General features: G+C 44.4%; 1 protein-coding gene across 1 annotated transcript in view; it reads left to right on the top strand.

The window, feature by feature from the left end:
• The first annotated feature begins 6,550 nt into the window (after nt 1-6,550).
• Tpm1 (tropomyosin 1) overlaps nt 6,551-16,953 on the top strand; it is a 26,715-nt gene continuing 16,312 nt past the window's right edge. The window contains 3 exon segments of the mRNA XM_015480585.2: nt 6,551-6,804; nt 7,618-7,709; nt 7,711-7,861. Coding sequence (XP_015336071.2) covers nt 6,691-6,804; nt 7,618-7,709; nt 7,711-7,861 — 357 coding nt within the window. The 5' untranslated portion in view covers nt 6,551-6,690.

The raw sequence follows: 16,953 nt of genomic DNA, 5'->3' as shown, positions 1-16,953 counted from the left end.
CCAGATTTATGCCTGACAAATAGTAGGCATTTTTAAAAAATCAAGCACGCTGAAGGAAATTGATCACTTTATTTTTAAATTAATTTTTCATTGCTGTGAGGCTTGGGCCAGTATACATGTTAACGTGGATTTTTCTTCCTTTAGGAGACTCAGGAAATTATAAACCTTATAAAATTTTCTGTAATAAACTCAAGAGTACATATTTAAATAATAAAGCAAAATTAAGAGGTGGTTAATACTTTAGTTATATAATTCATAAATATAGCCTCCTTTAAGAATTAAACTTTACTGATATGTCTGTACTCCCTTTTTGCCACCATATCTGATCCTCATACCCCTCCCACCCACCTCCCTAGAGGAAGTGAATTCAGTTGTCAGATTGATGTGCAACTTTCCAAATCTATGTTAGTATGTGTGGGTGTATAATCATACACATATATGAAATGTATATGTATATTTATTATTTTTTAAATTAAACTTGATCACCATATGTATGATTTGTCAATAACATTTTTATGCAACTAAAATGAAAACTTACCACTTTAAAGGAGATAAAACTTGTTTCAATATTTAATATTCTGGTTCACTTCCTTTTTTAAAAAATATTTTTGGTTGTAGATGGATACAATACCTTTATTTTATTTATTTTTATGCAGTGCTAAGGATTGAACCCAGTGCCTCACACATGCTAGGCAAGCTCTCCATCCCTGAGCCACAACCGCAGCTCCTGGTTCACTTCCTTTCAAAATAAGTTCTTGATTTCATTTCAATGGCATTTCATAGCAGAGCATTTGGAAGAATTTAAAGTTACCAGAGGGGGGGGAAAAAACAAGGGAGAGAAATGAATTACAGTAGATGGGGTAGAGAGAGAAGATGGGAGGGGAGGGGAGGGGGGATAGTAGAGGATAGGAAAGATAGCAGAATACAACAGTCACTAGTATGGCAATATGTAAAAACGTAGATGTGTAACCGATGTGATTCTGCAATCTGTATACGGGGTAAAAATGGGAGTTCATAACCCACTTGAATCAAATGTATGAAATATGATATGTCAAGAGCTTTGTAATGTTTTGAACAACTAATAAAAAACAATAAAAACAATTATTATTAAAAAAATAAATAAATAAAGTTACCAGAGAAAAGCACATACATATTTCCACACTGGGTCAGCCCTAGAATTTATCAGCCCATATCATACTGACAGTGACACCAAGGAATGCTGTGGATGGTATGAACTGATGTCAAACTCCAGGATTAGAGATTTCCTAAGACATTCTCATTATGCTTCATGACCCTTGGTGCATCTGTCCTCCACAAACACACTGGGCTTCTTGAAAACACATTTCTATTTCCAGCTTGCACTGTCTTTAGGGGATCATGAGCTCCATGAGTTCTACCTGCTATGGGAAAGAGGTTTGCATTCCCTTTGCCAATATCTGATCTGAAACATTGCCTAGGCTTTGTCTCTCATCTTCACATATGTTCAGATATCAAAAAAGCATTTTGCTTTATGTGTAGACATTCTCTTGGTGCTTCCATCTGGCATGCACAGTGGAGGGAAAGATTGAAGTTGAGAGCCAATTAGTAGTGTCATCACAACTTTAGCCGAATCAAGTCGATGGTTTTCTCTGACCTCTTGGAAGGGCTGATGTTATACATCTCAACCAGGATTTGTAACAGCCCCACCGTTTAGGAAGGATCAAGAAAAGGAGAAGAGCTAGGCATGAAATGACTCCCATAAGAAAGCCTCCCCTGGGTGGTAATTTTAGGACATTAGCTCAGGCTGCCTTGTCCTCAGTCATCTTGCTGGCATTTAAGTAGCCCCTTGGGTTACAGATCATGGCAGGTGCTGGGAAGTGAAGAAGGCCATGCTAAAAATACCAGCCTCTTCTGGACCTTGGCCAACAGACTGGATGGAGCTTCCTCCTTCAGTGGCAGGTCCCCAGAAAAGGAGCAGAAAGTTTCCTCTGCCTCAAGTCATAAGAAAACTCTGACTCCCTCCTGCACTGAAGTTACTGGGGTGGAAATGGTTCTCAGGAGAAAACCCTAGAAGAAGCATTTACCCTGAGGAATTGATACCCTGAAGGGGAGGCCAGTGTCCCAGTAGAAAGTGCTTAGGGAAAAGGTTTTACTGGTCGGTAGAGAAAGAATCTTTACAAAAACAAAAAGCAAGTCCATTGCTTGCTTAATGACCTCATGCCGCTTACAGGCCTCCAAGCCAAATCATCTGCACTAAAAACTTAGCTGTTGGCAGTGGGTTTAACATGCATAGAAATAAAACTTTAGAAAAATAATTTTGAATTCATCTAATATGGCATCCCTCTAAAGCCTGAATTAGCTATAGTGAAACAAAAAATACAGCAAGAGGGCCCTCAGCCATCCCCTTCCACCTGAATGAGTTATAGTTAGCTGCCCAGTACAGCAAGATGCCCCTGGGGTTGTCTGCTCCTACCAGCATTTTGGGGTCAGGTTTCATGGTTTGCTGAATAAGAGTGGAGCTCTGCTTGCCATTCAGGAGTCTGCAAAGGTCACTTCCACATGTGTTCCTGTTAAGGACATCCATAGAAACTTGAGAACCAAATATAAAAACTTAAAAATGAACAGGTGGCATTCAATATAAAAAGAATGTGAAGTTTACTGGAATGTAATGATTAAAACCATTTCAAACCTCAGATGTGGCCCCTTAGGCTGGCTACAGTCTCTGGACTGCAAGATCTATAGGCCCTTTTATTGCTGTGCAAGCTGGGCTTGAGGAGGCAAGAGATGCTGTCCTAACCATAGGTCTTGTCTTCTTTTTTTCCTCAAATATACTACCTGAATTAACTGTAGTTCATTCCATTGCCCACCTAAGGATTTTGAAGGAAGCAGGTATATAGATTTCTAATGATTGCCTCAAATTCTCCCTCGAAGCTCCTGGGAATAAAATTAATACATCCAGCCTTCAATCCTCATGAAGATGTCTGAATTATCCCATCTTGAGCCATAAGCATGACAATGGGAAAAGGTTTCATTTCTTTGCTAGGTTCTCCCATCAGCTGAAAGTGGGTAGGTGGGTTTAGAAGCTAGGGTGTGGTACTGAGCTGGCCCATGAAATTCAAGACGCCTGTTCAGCCTCAGCCTTATTATATCATGTTTTCACTATGTTCTATATTTAGACAAGACCTCTGGTAGTCCCCTCTCTTCTTATCATGACCTTATGTTTATTTTAAACACAAAATAAAATGTGAATATAAAAACAGACTTGGGAATGAATGAGTGAAACGAGCATTGTTGCTGGGTACTGAAACATTTGCATTCTTGTCCCTGAACTGCCACCTCCCAGTTGGATAGTCTTAAACCAGTCACTGCCTTTGGTTTTCTAATCTACAGACTGGGAATTGCAGCACTCATACTGAAGTTGTGGAAAGTGGTTGTGAGGAAGTAATGAATTTGAAAGTTCTTTTTAAAATTTTGCATACATAAGAGACAATTTCTATTCCTTTTTTAAAAAAAAAATTTAGTTGTAGATGGACACAATACCTTTATTTATTTATTTTTATGTGATGCTGAGGATTGAATCCAGTGCCTCACACAAACTAGGCAAGTGCTCTACCACCGAGCCACAACCCAGTCCCAATTTCTATTCTTGAGGTGGCTAAATTCCATTGCAAATTGAATTTGATTAACCCTACACAGAGATGCTACTGTTGATAGAAAATAAGAGGAAATGCCTATGCTTGACTTACTTTTTTTTTTTTTAATGTATTGGAAGAACTATTTCCCCCCATGCAACTCTCCAGGTAGCAAGCATTCTCAGCAGAATCAGAATAGTAGCCGGTGCCTTCTCAAGCCTAAGGGCCACATCTGAGCTTTGGGATGTTTAGTGACCAGGAATGTCACTAACTATGAGGACAGGCATCCAAATGGCCTAAAGACTTTTCTCAGAGCTCCAAACCCCTCCAGGAAGCAGAGGCTATTTTCCATGGGTTGCTGATGGGGTAGAATCTCAACAAGGATGAAATAGAAATGATTTGAATTAGGGGACCTGCCATGCTAACCCATCAGTCTAGGGATCAGGGAATTTAAAAAATTAGATTTGTGTGTAGCTCCATTTCTATACTTGAATACTATAGGCTCTGAAATAACTTTAGGTGAGAGGGGAAGAAAGGGAAGATACGGAAAGAACAGAAATCAATGGCTTCAAACCACACAATAAGGTCTGGACAGCTGAACTTGGAATTCTAAGCTCTTTATTATATGGCCCTATCCTATCTTTCCAGTCTTATGTCCAAAAAACCTATCATCCAACCACCATCAAACATTCCCTTTTCTTTCCTTAGTTCATACAATGGCCCCCCTCTCTTTCTAATTGATACCCTTCCTCTAAAATCAGTTCAAAAGTCACCACCTTTTCAGAAAAGCTTTTTCTGTCTGCTCTGACCTCATCATTTCTAGTTCTTCATTCTCTGAATTCTTATACCTGTGCTCATGTTGAACACCTGGAGGACATGGATATATTTTACTTATTTTTGGATTCCAGAGCTTAATATACAGTAGGTGCTCAATAATGGTCTTTTTAATTAATTGTCTGTAGCACTGGCTCATTTAAGGAAGACTTAATGAGTTCCTCAGCTATGTTGGCTCAATGAAAGAAGAAAAGTCAGTAAAACATGGTCCCTTAAAGAAGGTCTCTAGTTCAGATGTCTCATTATAGCAAAGAAACTACTAAGGCTCAGAGAGGTTGTAATATGTAATAAGGTGCAAGTGGCCAGGCCAAGTTTGAGTCTCAAGGTCTAACTCCTGAGTTCTTATTCTTGCCTCCTCTGCTAAACTCCAAGCTGGGGAGTCAGCTCCCTGTCAGCCACACATTTGTGTAGTGCCCACAGGCCTGGAAATGTGTCAGTGCTGCAGTGGCTTTGTTGACAAGTGGTGAATTAAAAGACTCTGGTAAATTCCTGTGCCATGCAGCACCTATGCCCATAGCTCTGATGTTCTGACCAGTAGATCAGAGTACTTTTTCCCTCTCGGGCAGTGGGGTTAATGAAAGAACCTGATAAAATCCTGAAGGGGAACTTGATCATTCTCTGAAGGACTTACAAATTGTTTGGCCTGCCTAATCTGCTCAGATACCGTTCAGGGACTATTCAGTATCCATGTAGTACAGGCTGTGAATTATTCTGTGGGGATTGTTAACAAGACCCTTACCAACCCTGCCTCTGCTGGTTTCAGGAAAGGCCTTTCCTGCTCTTCCACTGAAGTTCTGGAAAGAGCAGAATTTTCTCCCTTGGGGGATGGAGAAATGGGAGTTTGAGAGGCACTAGGGGAAATTCTCCTGCTTTCAAGTTGAGCTCACAATGCAGAGCTGGCTCTATTCCCTCTTCACAGTTGTGACTGTGGATACAAAGACTTAACTAGGATATTGTTTATCCCATGTTTTGGCAACCTGGCACCTGAGTGCCTAGCATGGGAAGAGACTGATTCCCTAAAATCAGTGCAAGGAAAATTATGAAAAGGGAGATTTAGAGAGACTTCAGGAAATCAACTATCCTCTGGTTTTAATCTACAGCACAATGCTATCACTAGTCAAGGTCACACAGATGCTCGTGACTAAGTAGCAAACAAATACCAAGTTGTCTGAGTCTAAACTCAACATTTTTCCCCCTGAAACTCCTGCCCATCACCTACACACCAACACATGCCCTACCCTTTCCGGAAGCACCATACAATTGCACACTCAAAATTAAGCCAATTGGGTCCTGTCTCCCTATTGTATTTGTCCCTTCCTGATGTTCTGAGTAGTAGATCAGAGTACTTTTTCCCTCTTGGGCAGTGGGGTTAGTGAAAGAAACCTGATAAAATCCTGGAGGGGAACTTGATCATTCTCTGAAGGACTTACAAATTGTTTGGCCACCCCTGAGGGGGTCGGGGGATACTGCGAACTGTGGTTGTGCTACACCCTACCTTTCCAACCTGCACAAGCAAGAAATTCTCAGGAGTGATCCCAGACCTTTCTCTCAGCTCTCCCTTTGCTTCAGTTGAGTTTCCAGAAAGTTAGCGCCCTGAGTGAGCCTGAAAGGCTGCGAGCTGCCAAGAAGACCAGCTGGGTGCTCAGAGCTCATCTACTAGGACGAATCCCTGGGCCTTAAGTGGCCTTAAGTGCCAGGGTCTGGCGACCCAGTGGGTCCACGCGCACCGAACAATTGCTCCCAGGCCTCCGATGGTTCAGGTCGGGTTGGTTGAGGACCCTAAAGGGCAAGGTTGGCCCAGGGAGGAAGAGGTGCAGAGGGCAGAGGTTAGTGCCTTGAGCACGGCTCCACTCCAGCGAGGCCCGGCGCCCTCTCCCTAGCGCGCAGATTTGGAAACCCGGCGGCCTCTCCTGGCCGCCGCCTCCCCGGCTCGGGTCCCCATATATAGTCATATCCACCGTCAACTGAGAGGCCGGCGGGAGGTAGCGAATGGGCGAGCGGCCCCCGCGGGAGGAACGGGGAGGGGGCACGGGGCGGAGGCAGGAGAAGGGGAAAGGGGGCAGGAGAAAAAAGCTTTTCCAAAAAAGTATTGGCTGTCTTGAGGAATGCGGTCGTCCCCTTGGGAAAGTACATATCTGGGAGCAGCAGGAGGCTCCGCGATCGCACTCAGGATCCGCCGGCTCACCGCGCTCCTGCTCGCCTCTCAGCTCCCGCCGCAGCCCAAGGGCCCCTAGCCACCGCCACCATGGACGCCATCAAGAAGAAGATGCAGATGCTGAAGCTCGACAAGGAGAACGCCTTGGATCGAGCAGAGCAGGCAGAGGCCGACAAGAAGGCGGCAGAAGACAGGAGCAAACAGGTCTGCGCCTCCCCGGACCGCGTCCGCTAGTCGCCCGCGCTGCGCTTGCCCGCACGACCCCGGGGCCGGGGGATCAGAGCCTAGGATCCCTTCCTGCCCCCACCCCGAGGATTCTATTCCCATTCCACCCCAGGCCAAGGCGGCCGGGGCAAGCGTCTGGAAAAGAGGGAGGGCTAGCGCAAGACTGAGGCTTATTCTAACTTTTCAGTCTCGCTGGAGTGGGCTTATTTCCCTTCTTGGTTCCCATAGCTATCCGAGTCCTAAAGGCACTTAATTCTCTAGGCTGGGAATCAATACTGTTAAGATCGGCGGGCGGGGTGGGGGCGTCTTTTGAAGACGTTTGAAGAAAGGGCAGGAGAGAGGGAGCTTCAAATTCCAGAAAGTGCTTGCAGTTCTTTGGACTTTTGACTGGGGAGAAAGGAACCTCAACCTGGGATGGAGACTTTAGGGGAGGAGAACGGAGTCACGGGGATGTTTCCTAAGAACAAAGATGGGACAGAAGGTAGGATGCGGCCGGAAAGTCAGGCAAACAGGGTCATTTTTCTGCGCCCCCAAGTTGTGGACTTGAGCCAGCTGGGACCTCGGCTGGAGGCTTGTCCAGGGCGCGCGGAGTGGGGGTGGGGGGGGTTGTTGAGACACCAGAGAATGGCTACAGCTTCTGGTGACAGGAGGTTACCTAGGGTCCCTTGAGCCCCAACTTGGTGGCGCCCCAAGCCCAGGGATTCCCCAGCCAATGTGGCGCCCATGTGTTGTGTGTATGTCTAACACCCGGTCCGTGCCGGTCGCCCGCGCCCGCCCGCCGCTGCTCCCTAGCTTGAGGAGGACATCGCGGCGAAGGAGAAGCTGCTGCGGGTGTCGGAGGACGAGCGGGACCGGGTGCTGGAGGAGCTGCACAAGGCGGNCCCCATACCGCGCCACCGCCAACTCCCAGCTGGAAGATGAGCTGGTGTCGCTGCAAAAGAAACTCAAGGGCACTGAAGATGAACTGGACAAATACTCTGAGGCTCTCAAAGATGCCCAGGAGAAACTGGAGCTGGCGGAGAAAAAGGCCACTGATGTAAGTGCACGCTCACACTGCTTCCCTCACCTCCTGCCGCATAGCCACTCTGGAGTCACCACAGGGGCTAAAAAGTAATGGAGGAAGGTAACCTCCTGCTGGATGCCAGTACACAGCCCTACTATAGCCCAGAGCACTGGATGCTACCTCTGACTGCCACTGCACACGTTCATTTATATTTCATCCGTTCCTCTCTTTTTCTCCTCTTCTTTACCCCTCGGGTTGGATGTGGGTGGGTGAGAAGCTGGGAGAGCAGAGCCGCTGGATTGGACTCTGGAGGTGAAACTTCGCTACTAGTGGCAGAAAACCCAAGGTGGGTGTCATCATCAGGTTTAATTTTCTTCTATTTCTTTCCTTTTGCCATCCCCAGTGTGTGGGACAATCTAATCTGTCTTTTCATGGTGGTCCCAGTCAGGGTACAGAGAGGCTGGCCTCCAAACATAGTAATACTTTGGGCTGAGCTTGATGGTGGGGCACAGGAACACTCTGAGGCTTCCTTTCTCAGTAGCAAAGTCTTAACCCTGCCTTTAAGATCTGCCTGGGAAGATGATACTTGCTTGGGTAGGTAGTCTGAGGCCACTGGAGCCAGAAAATAAGTGGGAAGTTATATATAGCTCAGTGCTTTATATGGTATAGTGAGCTAGCTGCCCCCTGCCCCTCCTGCTTGCCCCACCCCCACCTGTCAGCCCTTTGACAACCACTGCATACTTTCAGGGGTGATACACACTAGCTAAATCTCACTAGCACTTTGTCCATTGCCCTTTGGAATCTTAATTGTAGAACTTGCCTCTTCTGCCTCCAAAAGTCAAGACAAGGATTAGATTTCCAAAGAACCGACTTCTTTTCACATTGTTGAATTCTATTCTAGAAGCCAATTAAGCCTAGTGGCCCAATTAGAAAAGAATTCCTTGGGAAGTTGGTAACTATTCCAAGAATGCATGAGCACCAGGGAAAGCTATGCCCAGAAGTTAACCTCCAAGTGCAATAGCAGAATTTTTTGTATGGGAGTAAAATGTGCATTACTGAAGGGTCTCAGGTCTTGAAATCTCCACAGGCTTTTGTAGCATAAAAAGCTTGCAATACATATGTGTTCTATAAATGAGAAATCCAGATGTACAACACTTAGAATCTTACAAAAAGAAATTTTCGGTGAATATCAAGATTCCTAGATAGGGGGTTTAGGAAAGCACTGACATTTAAGCTAAAACATTTAAGTTAGAAACTACCTGGCTTAGAAAAAGTCATAAACAAACAAAAACAACCCACATGTAACTTCAAGCCTGTTTTTAAGGATCAAATGTCTGCTCTGTATATGGCTAAATGGAGGATGCCTGTCTCCCCCAAATTCTCCAACAGGACATTTCTTTAACTTTTTCAAAAGAGCCGCTGATAGATCAAGAAAGAGATATTCCTTATAAGGAAAAGAATGCAAAGAATTTGAAAATAGCCCAGTAAGACTGAAAGCAAGAGAAGGAGAAAAATGCTACTACAATTCTTAAGGGGAAAAAAAAGATGATAATTATTGTAACTATGTAGTGCTATCATGTCTTTATTGAAAAGTCTTGTTTAGAGGGGCTTGGAATAAGGTGGGGCAGAAATGGAAAGAGACTACTCTAAACTCAGCTGTAGGGGCAGGCTCAGCAGGGGAGAAGGTTATTTAATCCTGTTTTGGTTCTTTATCCTTCAGAAAACCCTAAATATGGTGTGTGTGTGGGGGGGGCGTGTCTCCTTTTGGTGAATATATTGATCGTCTTCCCCTTTAAGACATTTTAGGTTGTTTGGAGACTGTAGGGATGTTGAAGAAGTTTGTGAAGAAATGCTATATTTAGAATAATTCCTGAACTAGTAAAAATAGTTAAAATTTGAGGAGAAAAAGAGAACGTCACTAGAGAAAAAGAGAGCTGGGAGAGAAATCAGTGTCCTAAGGAAGTGGGATTAAAAAATTTCACTGTCATTACTTCCCCACATAAAAACAATTTTTATATTTTTCGATTACTATTACTAAAAATGTTTTTCCAGTTTACCAACATGCTTTACAAATTCAATTCCAGAAGTGGGTTTTTCCTAGATTATAAGGGTCTCATTCAGGAGGTAGCACCCCTGATGATGATTTTGTTTTGAATTTTTGATTGGCTAAGTGAGCCTAAGGGAGTGTCAGGGCTCCATTGCCTCTGGCCCAGCTTTTTCCCCAATAATTGTGATCTAATATTTCCAGTGGGTCTTTATCCCTACTTAGGTCTTTATTGATTCTCAACCTTATTTAAGTAAAGCTTTACAACCCAGGGAAGTTGTAAAAATCAAGTCAGGTTGCACCTAGTCAATTAAGTCAGAATTGTTGGGGTTGGAACCCAGGAGGCAGAATCAGAATTTTTTTTTTTTAATACTCAGGTTATTCCAACTTGCAGCCAAGGCTGAGAACAATTGTCCCAAACTCTTGTATAATGACATCAGTTTGAAAATGAACTCACCTGAAACTGAATTCCTCAGGTGTTTGAAAAGCAGGATATTAAGTCATTAGTTGGCTTAGAGCATCTGCAAGTGTCCAGCAGTTTCCCTGTCTGCCCCTGAAGGTTCTCAAATGCCCTCTTTCCCCATCCCTAATATCAGAGGCCCTCAGTCTGTGTTCTTAGAGGAGGAGCTGTAACCACTGGGCCTGTCCAGTTGAACTGTGTGGAAACAAAGCCAGAGGCTCCACCTACAGGATGAGAGGACCCAAGCTGGGATTTGTGAGCATCTCAGTAAATACTGAGGAACTCCACAGAAAGTGTTAGGAAAGCAAAGGAAGCTCACTGTTAGGACTTTGGAGGATGAGGATGTTGACAGGCATGTTTTCTTTTTCTTACTGACTCTTCCTATCCTCCCCATCCCGGGCACTTTATCATTCTTTTTTTTTTTTTTTTTAAGAGAGAGAGAAATTTTTTTTTAATATTTATTTTTTAGTTTTCGGGGGACACAACATCTTTATTTTATGTGGTGCTGAGGATTGAACCCAGCGCCCCGCATTCCAGGCGAGCGCGTTACCGCTTGAGCCACATCCCCAGCCCCAACACTTTATCATTCTTAAAACATGTCAGAAATTGACTTCAATGGCCCTGTGACAAAGGTGAAGGGAAAAAGCCAAAAATGCAGCCCAAGAGGGGAACCTACAAAAGTCAGTCCCCAGAAATTCTGTTCCAGAATGGTTTTCTAGGTGGTAGACAGAGGTTCTTTCCTAGGGTTCTGTGACCTTCTTTGGGGTGCCTTTTAAAGTCATCCTAGTCCAGCCCAGAATCCATCTAATTCCAGCAGATTTCAGACCCTGGCTGGTCTAAAACTAGGGACGGTTGAAATTAGAAGCGACTCTTGGTTTGTCTGAGATTGCACAGCTAGTTATGGGTCCCAACCTGACTCTCAAAGCAGTGCTTGCATATTTATTAATTACAGCTATCATTCGAGTTTTTAACTACATATATGATATTGTGAAAAGTGTTTTAATTATATCATAATTCTCATAACAACCCTATGAATACTATTACCTTTATTTTTACAGCTGAAGACCAGACAAGTCAAGAGAAATAGGAGCCAGATTCAAATATAGGAATACTGCATTTAGAACAGGAGGGCCAACCACACTATGCTTTATTAGTGGGTTTTGCTCGAGACTGGGGGTGAGATTGTGATTAGGAGGTTGTGTGTCTAGGGTTCTAAACATTTTCTTTAGGCCCCATTCAGGCTCAACCCTCGCTCTCAGCGTCTCTTCCTTCCAGACGTGGTAATCTGGATTCCATCGCCCTTAGCGGCCTGGTCCGTTACCCTAGTTACCACCTCCCGGGTGCTAGGGAGGGGCACTGCCAGTCCAAGTAAAATACTTAGCGCTGTGGCCTCCTTCCCGCCTCCTTCTAGATCTCAGTGGGCTGCTAGCCACTGCCGAGTCTCTGCGGCCACGAGCATGCGCAATGCCTCCGGCGGGCCCCAAGTTCCCGGGGTCCGCGGCGCGCACCCAGCCCCGCCCTGCTGGTTGGTGGTGCCCGCCCCCGGCGCTCGCGCACCCGCCCGCGGTTCGTCGGCGCCGCCGGGGAGGCTGTGACTTCCGGGCTGCTCCTGGGCGGCTGGGGGCGCCGCCGTCGCGCGGAGCGGCCTGGGCGGGGCGGTCGGGCGCTTGGCTGCAGCAACACCCGCGGTGGCCTTAGCGCAGCAGCCGGCCTCTCCACCGCAACCCGCCGGCCGCCGCCGCCCTTGCGATGGCGGCGAGCAGCTCGCTGGAGGCGGTGCGTCGAAAGATCCGGAGCCTACAGGAGCAGGCGGACGCAGCGGAGGAGCGGGCGGGCAGCCTGCAGCACGAGCTGGACCTTGAAAGGAAGCTGAGGGAGACCGTAAGGCACCCACCATCACCCCGCAATCCCCTAGAGGCGCTACCTCTCCAGTCGATCCCGCAGCGCCCCCCGGGTCCCTCCGGGAGCTGGCGGACGCACGCCTCCGCTGCGCACCTGGCGCACCTGGGCCAGCTGGCGTCCGGCTCCGGGGAGGAGCCCTGCCCATTCTCCTCAGCCCTTTCTATTTCGCTGGTTTAAAAGCCCACAGGGCAAGCCTAAACGGTGTTGTGAACGTTCTGGAAGCAGCACTTTCTCAGGAAGGGGTTCCATTTCTGGGGTGGTCGCGCTGTGTCCGGGTCTTTCGGGAGCCCGGGAACGTGCACTTTGCATTGCTGGCATTATTTACTCTTAACAATGGGGAAGAGGGAGATCCCTCCTTTGGAGAAGGGGTTAAGTTCTTGAAGCTCTGTCAGACGTTGGGGCCTGGATGCTAAACTCTGCTGTCCCCGTCGATCCTGTGGTTTTTCTGGAGGCGGTTTCTATGTGGTGGTTAAGACATTGACAGCTCTGGATTCTGATGGAAGAACCAACTTATATAGTATGCAGCCCTTTTATCTTTCCCTTAACCATCGCTCCTCCCAAGTTGTCTATACAAATAGATATTCCTTTGTTATCAAGTCTTGAAAGGGTTGGGTAAATGTCAAGGGTTGTTGGATGTATATTCTTTTGGCTGGCTTCCCCTCTTGTTGAATGTAATACCTGGCTTCCTTTCTTCTCCTAAGGCAAATGTATCAAACAGGAGCAGGATTTCATAGGGAGTTTAGTTTGGGGTATTTGTCCATTTTGAGAGTATGTTTTAAATCAAAATATTCAAAACACCTTGGGAATTTTATGACAAGAGATAATATGGTGACCAGCTGTTCGTCATATACTCGGGGACTTTTCTGAACTGAATAAATCCTTTAGATTAAATGTTTGTATTGACTGTAGCTTACAACAGAAACTTGAAGACACGTTTTGCAGAAAGTACAGAAAAAAAAAAAAAGTCCTTTTCAAGTCCTAATTAGAGAAGTTTCCAGATGAAATACAGAAATAAGGAAATCAATAGGCAAGAGATAATTTTCAGTATTTGCTTTGAGGACAAGTCAACAGGGTGCCCCCACCCCACGAATGCCTCTGAACTTGGCTGGGTGATAGATTAATTCCAGCTCCCTCTCTGTTTTGCAGCTGTCCTTGAACCATTAGACCTAATAGAACATGATGAATAAGAACAAGAACTCTGGACCCAGATTGCAAGAATTGAATCCTGACTTTACTACATACTAACTGGAGACAGTTAATCTTTTAGTTTTTGGGTTTCCTAAGTGTAAAATGTGGGTAACAATAACACCTGCTGGTTAAAGGGGTTGGTATGTAAAGAGATCACAGTGGGACTCAGCATAACAGAGGTTGTGCTATTTCCCCTGTTATTAACTCTGCACAATACTGCCTAACCCAGTGTTCCTTACCTGCATTTCACCACCTTGCAAGGGCTATTACAAATTGCCTGCTCATTTCACTACATCGTAAAACTTTTCATTTAATGCTTTTAATCAAACCTCAACCCCACCCCTGCCTTTTGGAATTTGAATAGAGAGGGGAAATGAGCAGACTGGAATGAATTTTGGTGGGTTAATATATTGGTGATGTGAGTTGAACTACTCTCATCCTAACAAGAAAGGGAATATGTGATCACATGCAAGAGAGCCTTGATCAACTCCAGGCCTAGTGACTGATATTAGACACCAGAAAACCACCAGATCTTATGAAGGCTATGTTATGATTTTTATATTCACCTTCTGTTTTATGCATCATTTTTATAGCAGCATTCCTCCTTTGCTAGTTGACTGAGGACAAGGCTTTCTTTTTAAGATTTTATGTCAAAAGTGGCATAAATTGTTTTGAAAAATTTTTAAGACTTTTTTTTTCAAAAAACAGTCTATCTGGATGAGTAGACACAACACCTTATAAAACAGTAACTTAAACACTGGTTGAGGATTGTTCCTAACAGTTGGAGAATTTCCGATAGAGAGTTGTTCCTAACTTCTAAAACTAGAACTTCAGTGTAGCTAATTTAGGTATCCATGAATCAAGCTAGCAGCAAGAGTTTCTCTTGGCAACAAAGATAAAGGTTTAGCGACAAAATCATGAACCACTGCAAAAAATATTTGACTGGAGAGTTGGCTGAAGTTCAGATACTCAGAGGTTCAGACAGGCTCTCATTAATTGGCCCTACTAAACCAACACTTACCTTGGAAAAAGCAGCCATCCCTTATTTCCTCCTAGTTTGTTTTTCCAAGGTGTGTGGGCCCTTCAAAATGTTGGAATGAGGCTACTTTGCTTGATGTAATGGTTGACTGTAGGTCTTGTGATCTACAAGGGTTTTGTTTGTTATTATTATTTTTTAAAAAAAGATAACAAGAAAAAGATTTTCCTCCTTTCTGGATAGTACCCAGCAAATGAGGAGGCTTATAGTTGCAGCCAGTAAGTTCTTAGTTGGTAACTTTATTAAGTCATGGGAAATAACCAGTTTTCAAAAATGCCTGGCCCTTTCCCTCTGAAGAGTTGGTAAATAATTCTGGGACCAGGAAACTGAGCGTGCTTTTTGTGCTTGCATTGGCACTCCCAGAGTGGCTGTAATTGGAATGTATACAGTACCCTCCATTTCCACTCTCTGTAGCACAGCAGAGGCACCACAGTGCCTTGTTCAAGTCTGTTTTCCCTCATTATACAAATATGCCTCATAAATTACAGGCTTTGGCACAAATAGAAGAGGTTGTGTTTATCTGCTATCCATGGGAGTGGCCACTAATGTCATCAGTGTTTTGGGTCTCCCTCCCCCTTTTCCTTACCATATAAGGGCAGAAGTTTAACTTGGCTGTAGTCACTTGATCTTACACAGCAAGTTGGGAGAAACCTCTGTATAACTACAGTTGACATGAATAAAAAGATATGAACTTTGGTCATCCCATGCTCCACTCTGGTTCAGGCAGGACTTTGAAAATATATTCCAGAGGATTGATTTTAAGGATACAATATTATTCTCCTACCTCTATTTCTTGTGACTAGCCCTAACTGGGGCATTGTTTTTAAAGTAAAAATCATTGCAATTTTAAATTGTTGGTTTTGTATTGACGAAAACATCTGGATCTCTTCAAAATCCCAGGCCTTATAAAGATATTTTATTTTTTTGATTTTTTCAAATCCTATTTGGAATAACATTTTGCTATATTGGGTGGGCATGCACTGATTTCTGTACTTTGTTGAGGTGGGATAATGGTATGTGTGCCTTTGTTTTCTGTGTAGGTGGACACAGAAGAGTGGGAATAGTGAGCAGGCGCTTGACTTCTGTATAGGTAGTTTGTACCTGCTGGGGTGAGGGGCATGTGCAACCCTAAGGACCTCACAAGTTCAGAGTGCTAGGTGGTAGTTTAACAATAGATCTGCAAGAAGACATTGGTAGCCTTACTAATGCAGCAGTCTGTTTCTGAGAAGTTTATCACATGTTGGGACACAATAGCACTTTTGAAATAAAAGAAACTAGCAACCCAAACTGAAAGTCTTCACTTGCAGTGTGGACACATAGGCCCTTGTTGGAAGAAAGCTAACTCAGTACTCTAAGGGTAACTTACATGCCTTGGGGAAAAAAAATTGTATCTAGGGCTTTGACCCTCCCCAGTGCCTTGTTATTTGACTGCTTTTAAATAGCAAATGATCATGTCTGTGAAATAGTATTAACAGGTAGCAGCAGATCCTTAAAACTACCCAGGCTATGATAAAAAGAACCTGAGAAAATATCTAGAGGAGACTCAAAATTCAGGGGAAAAAAAAATACCAGAAATGAGAGAATAAGCCTTTGAACACAAAGCATAGTAAATAAGGGGAGGAAAAGTAAAAAGAAAGAAAGTACCTTGATTAAATTATGAAATTAAACTTTTCCTGAATTCCAAGGAACTGTACAAAATTTGTTGGATCAGTATTATAGAGAGTTTAGTCCTGTCTTCCACTGAGGGCTATATAGGAGCTTGCTTCAGCACTCTAGGTCAGAGGTCCCTCTCTTCTTTTAAGCTGAGAGGTAGATGAATAGTCCTATTTGATCCACTGAATTTGACAGCTTCTTGGGGTGGTGCTGGAGGAGTGGAGGGGATTGCCTATTTACAGTGCAAATTCCTGCCCTGCCCCTCTGATCTCCTAAATCAGAATCTCTAGGCATGGGGAAGGGATGGGAAACTCTCTGGAAGTTTATATTTTTAATACACATTTTCTAGTTGATTCTGGCACCTAGCCAGTTGTGGGAGCTAGATGATGCTCATGGATTCTTCCAGCTAAAGAAAAAAAAAATGAGATCCCCATTTTGTTTACTTATATCAGTTTCTCAGGAAGAGCCAGCTGTCCATAGGTAGGTTCTCTGTGTGTGCACCAGTCCCATCTTTGTGTCAAACTGGCTTCTACAGACAGGTCTCCGTTCCATGCCATTGTGTGGACACCCTATGTAAGTCCCTGAAGACTAGTTTTGGAGGACATACCCTACTGTCAGAGAATCAGGGTTCTACAAAATGCTCCTGGGGCAGAAGTGTAAGTGATATTTTCAAAATAATATTCTTCTAAACAGAGTCAAGGGCTAAGGAAAAGAAAGGATAGAGCTGGTGGGGGCAGTAGGAAGTAGAGATTGATTGAGGTGAGCCTTTCATGTGGGGTAGTCTTGCATACCAGAGGCAAGCATGAACTCAGGGTGCCCGCTCCTTCCTCTCTGGGACTTCA

The sequence above is a fragment of the Marmota marmota genome, unplaced genomic scaffold, assembly GCF_001458135.2.
Source record: "Marmota marmota marmota unplaced genomic scaffold, marMar, whole genome shotgun sequence".
NCBI lineage: Eukaryota > Metazoa > Chordata > Mammalia > Rodentia > Sciuridae > Marmota > Marmota marmota.
The sequence above is the reverse complement of the archived record's forward strand: the minus strand, read 5'-3'. Positions and strand labels throughout refer to the sequence as shown.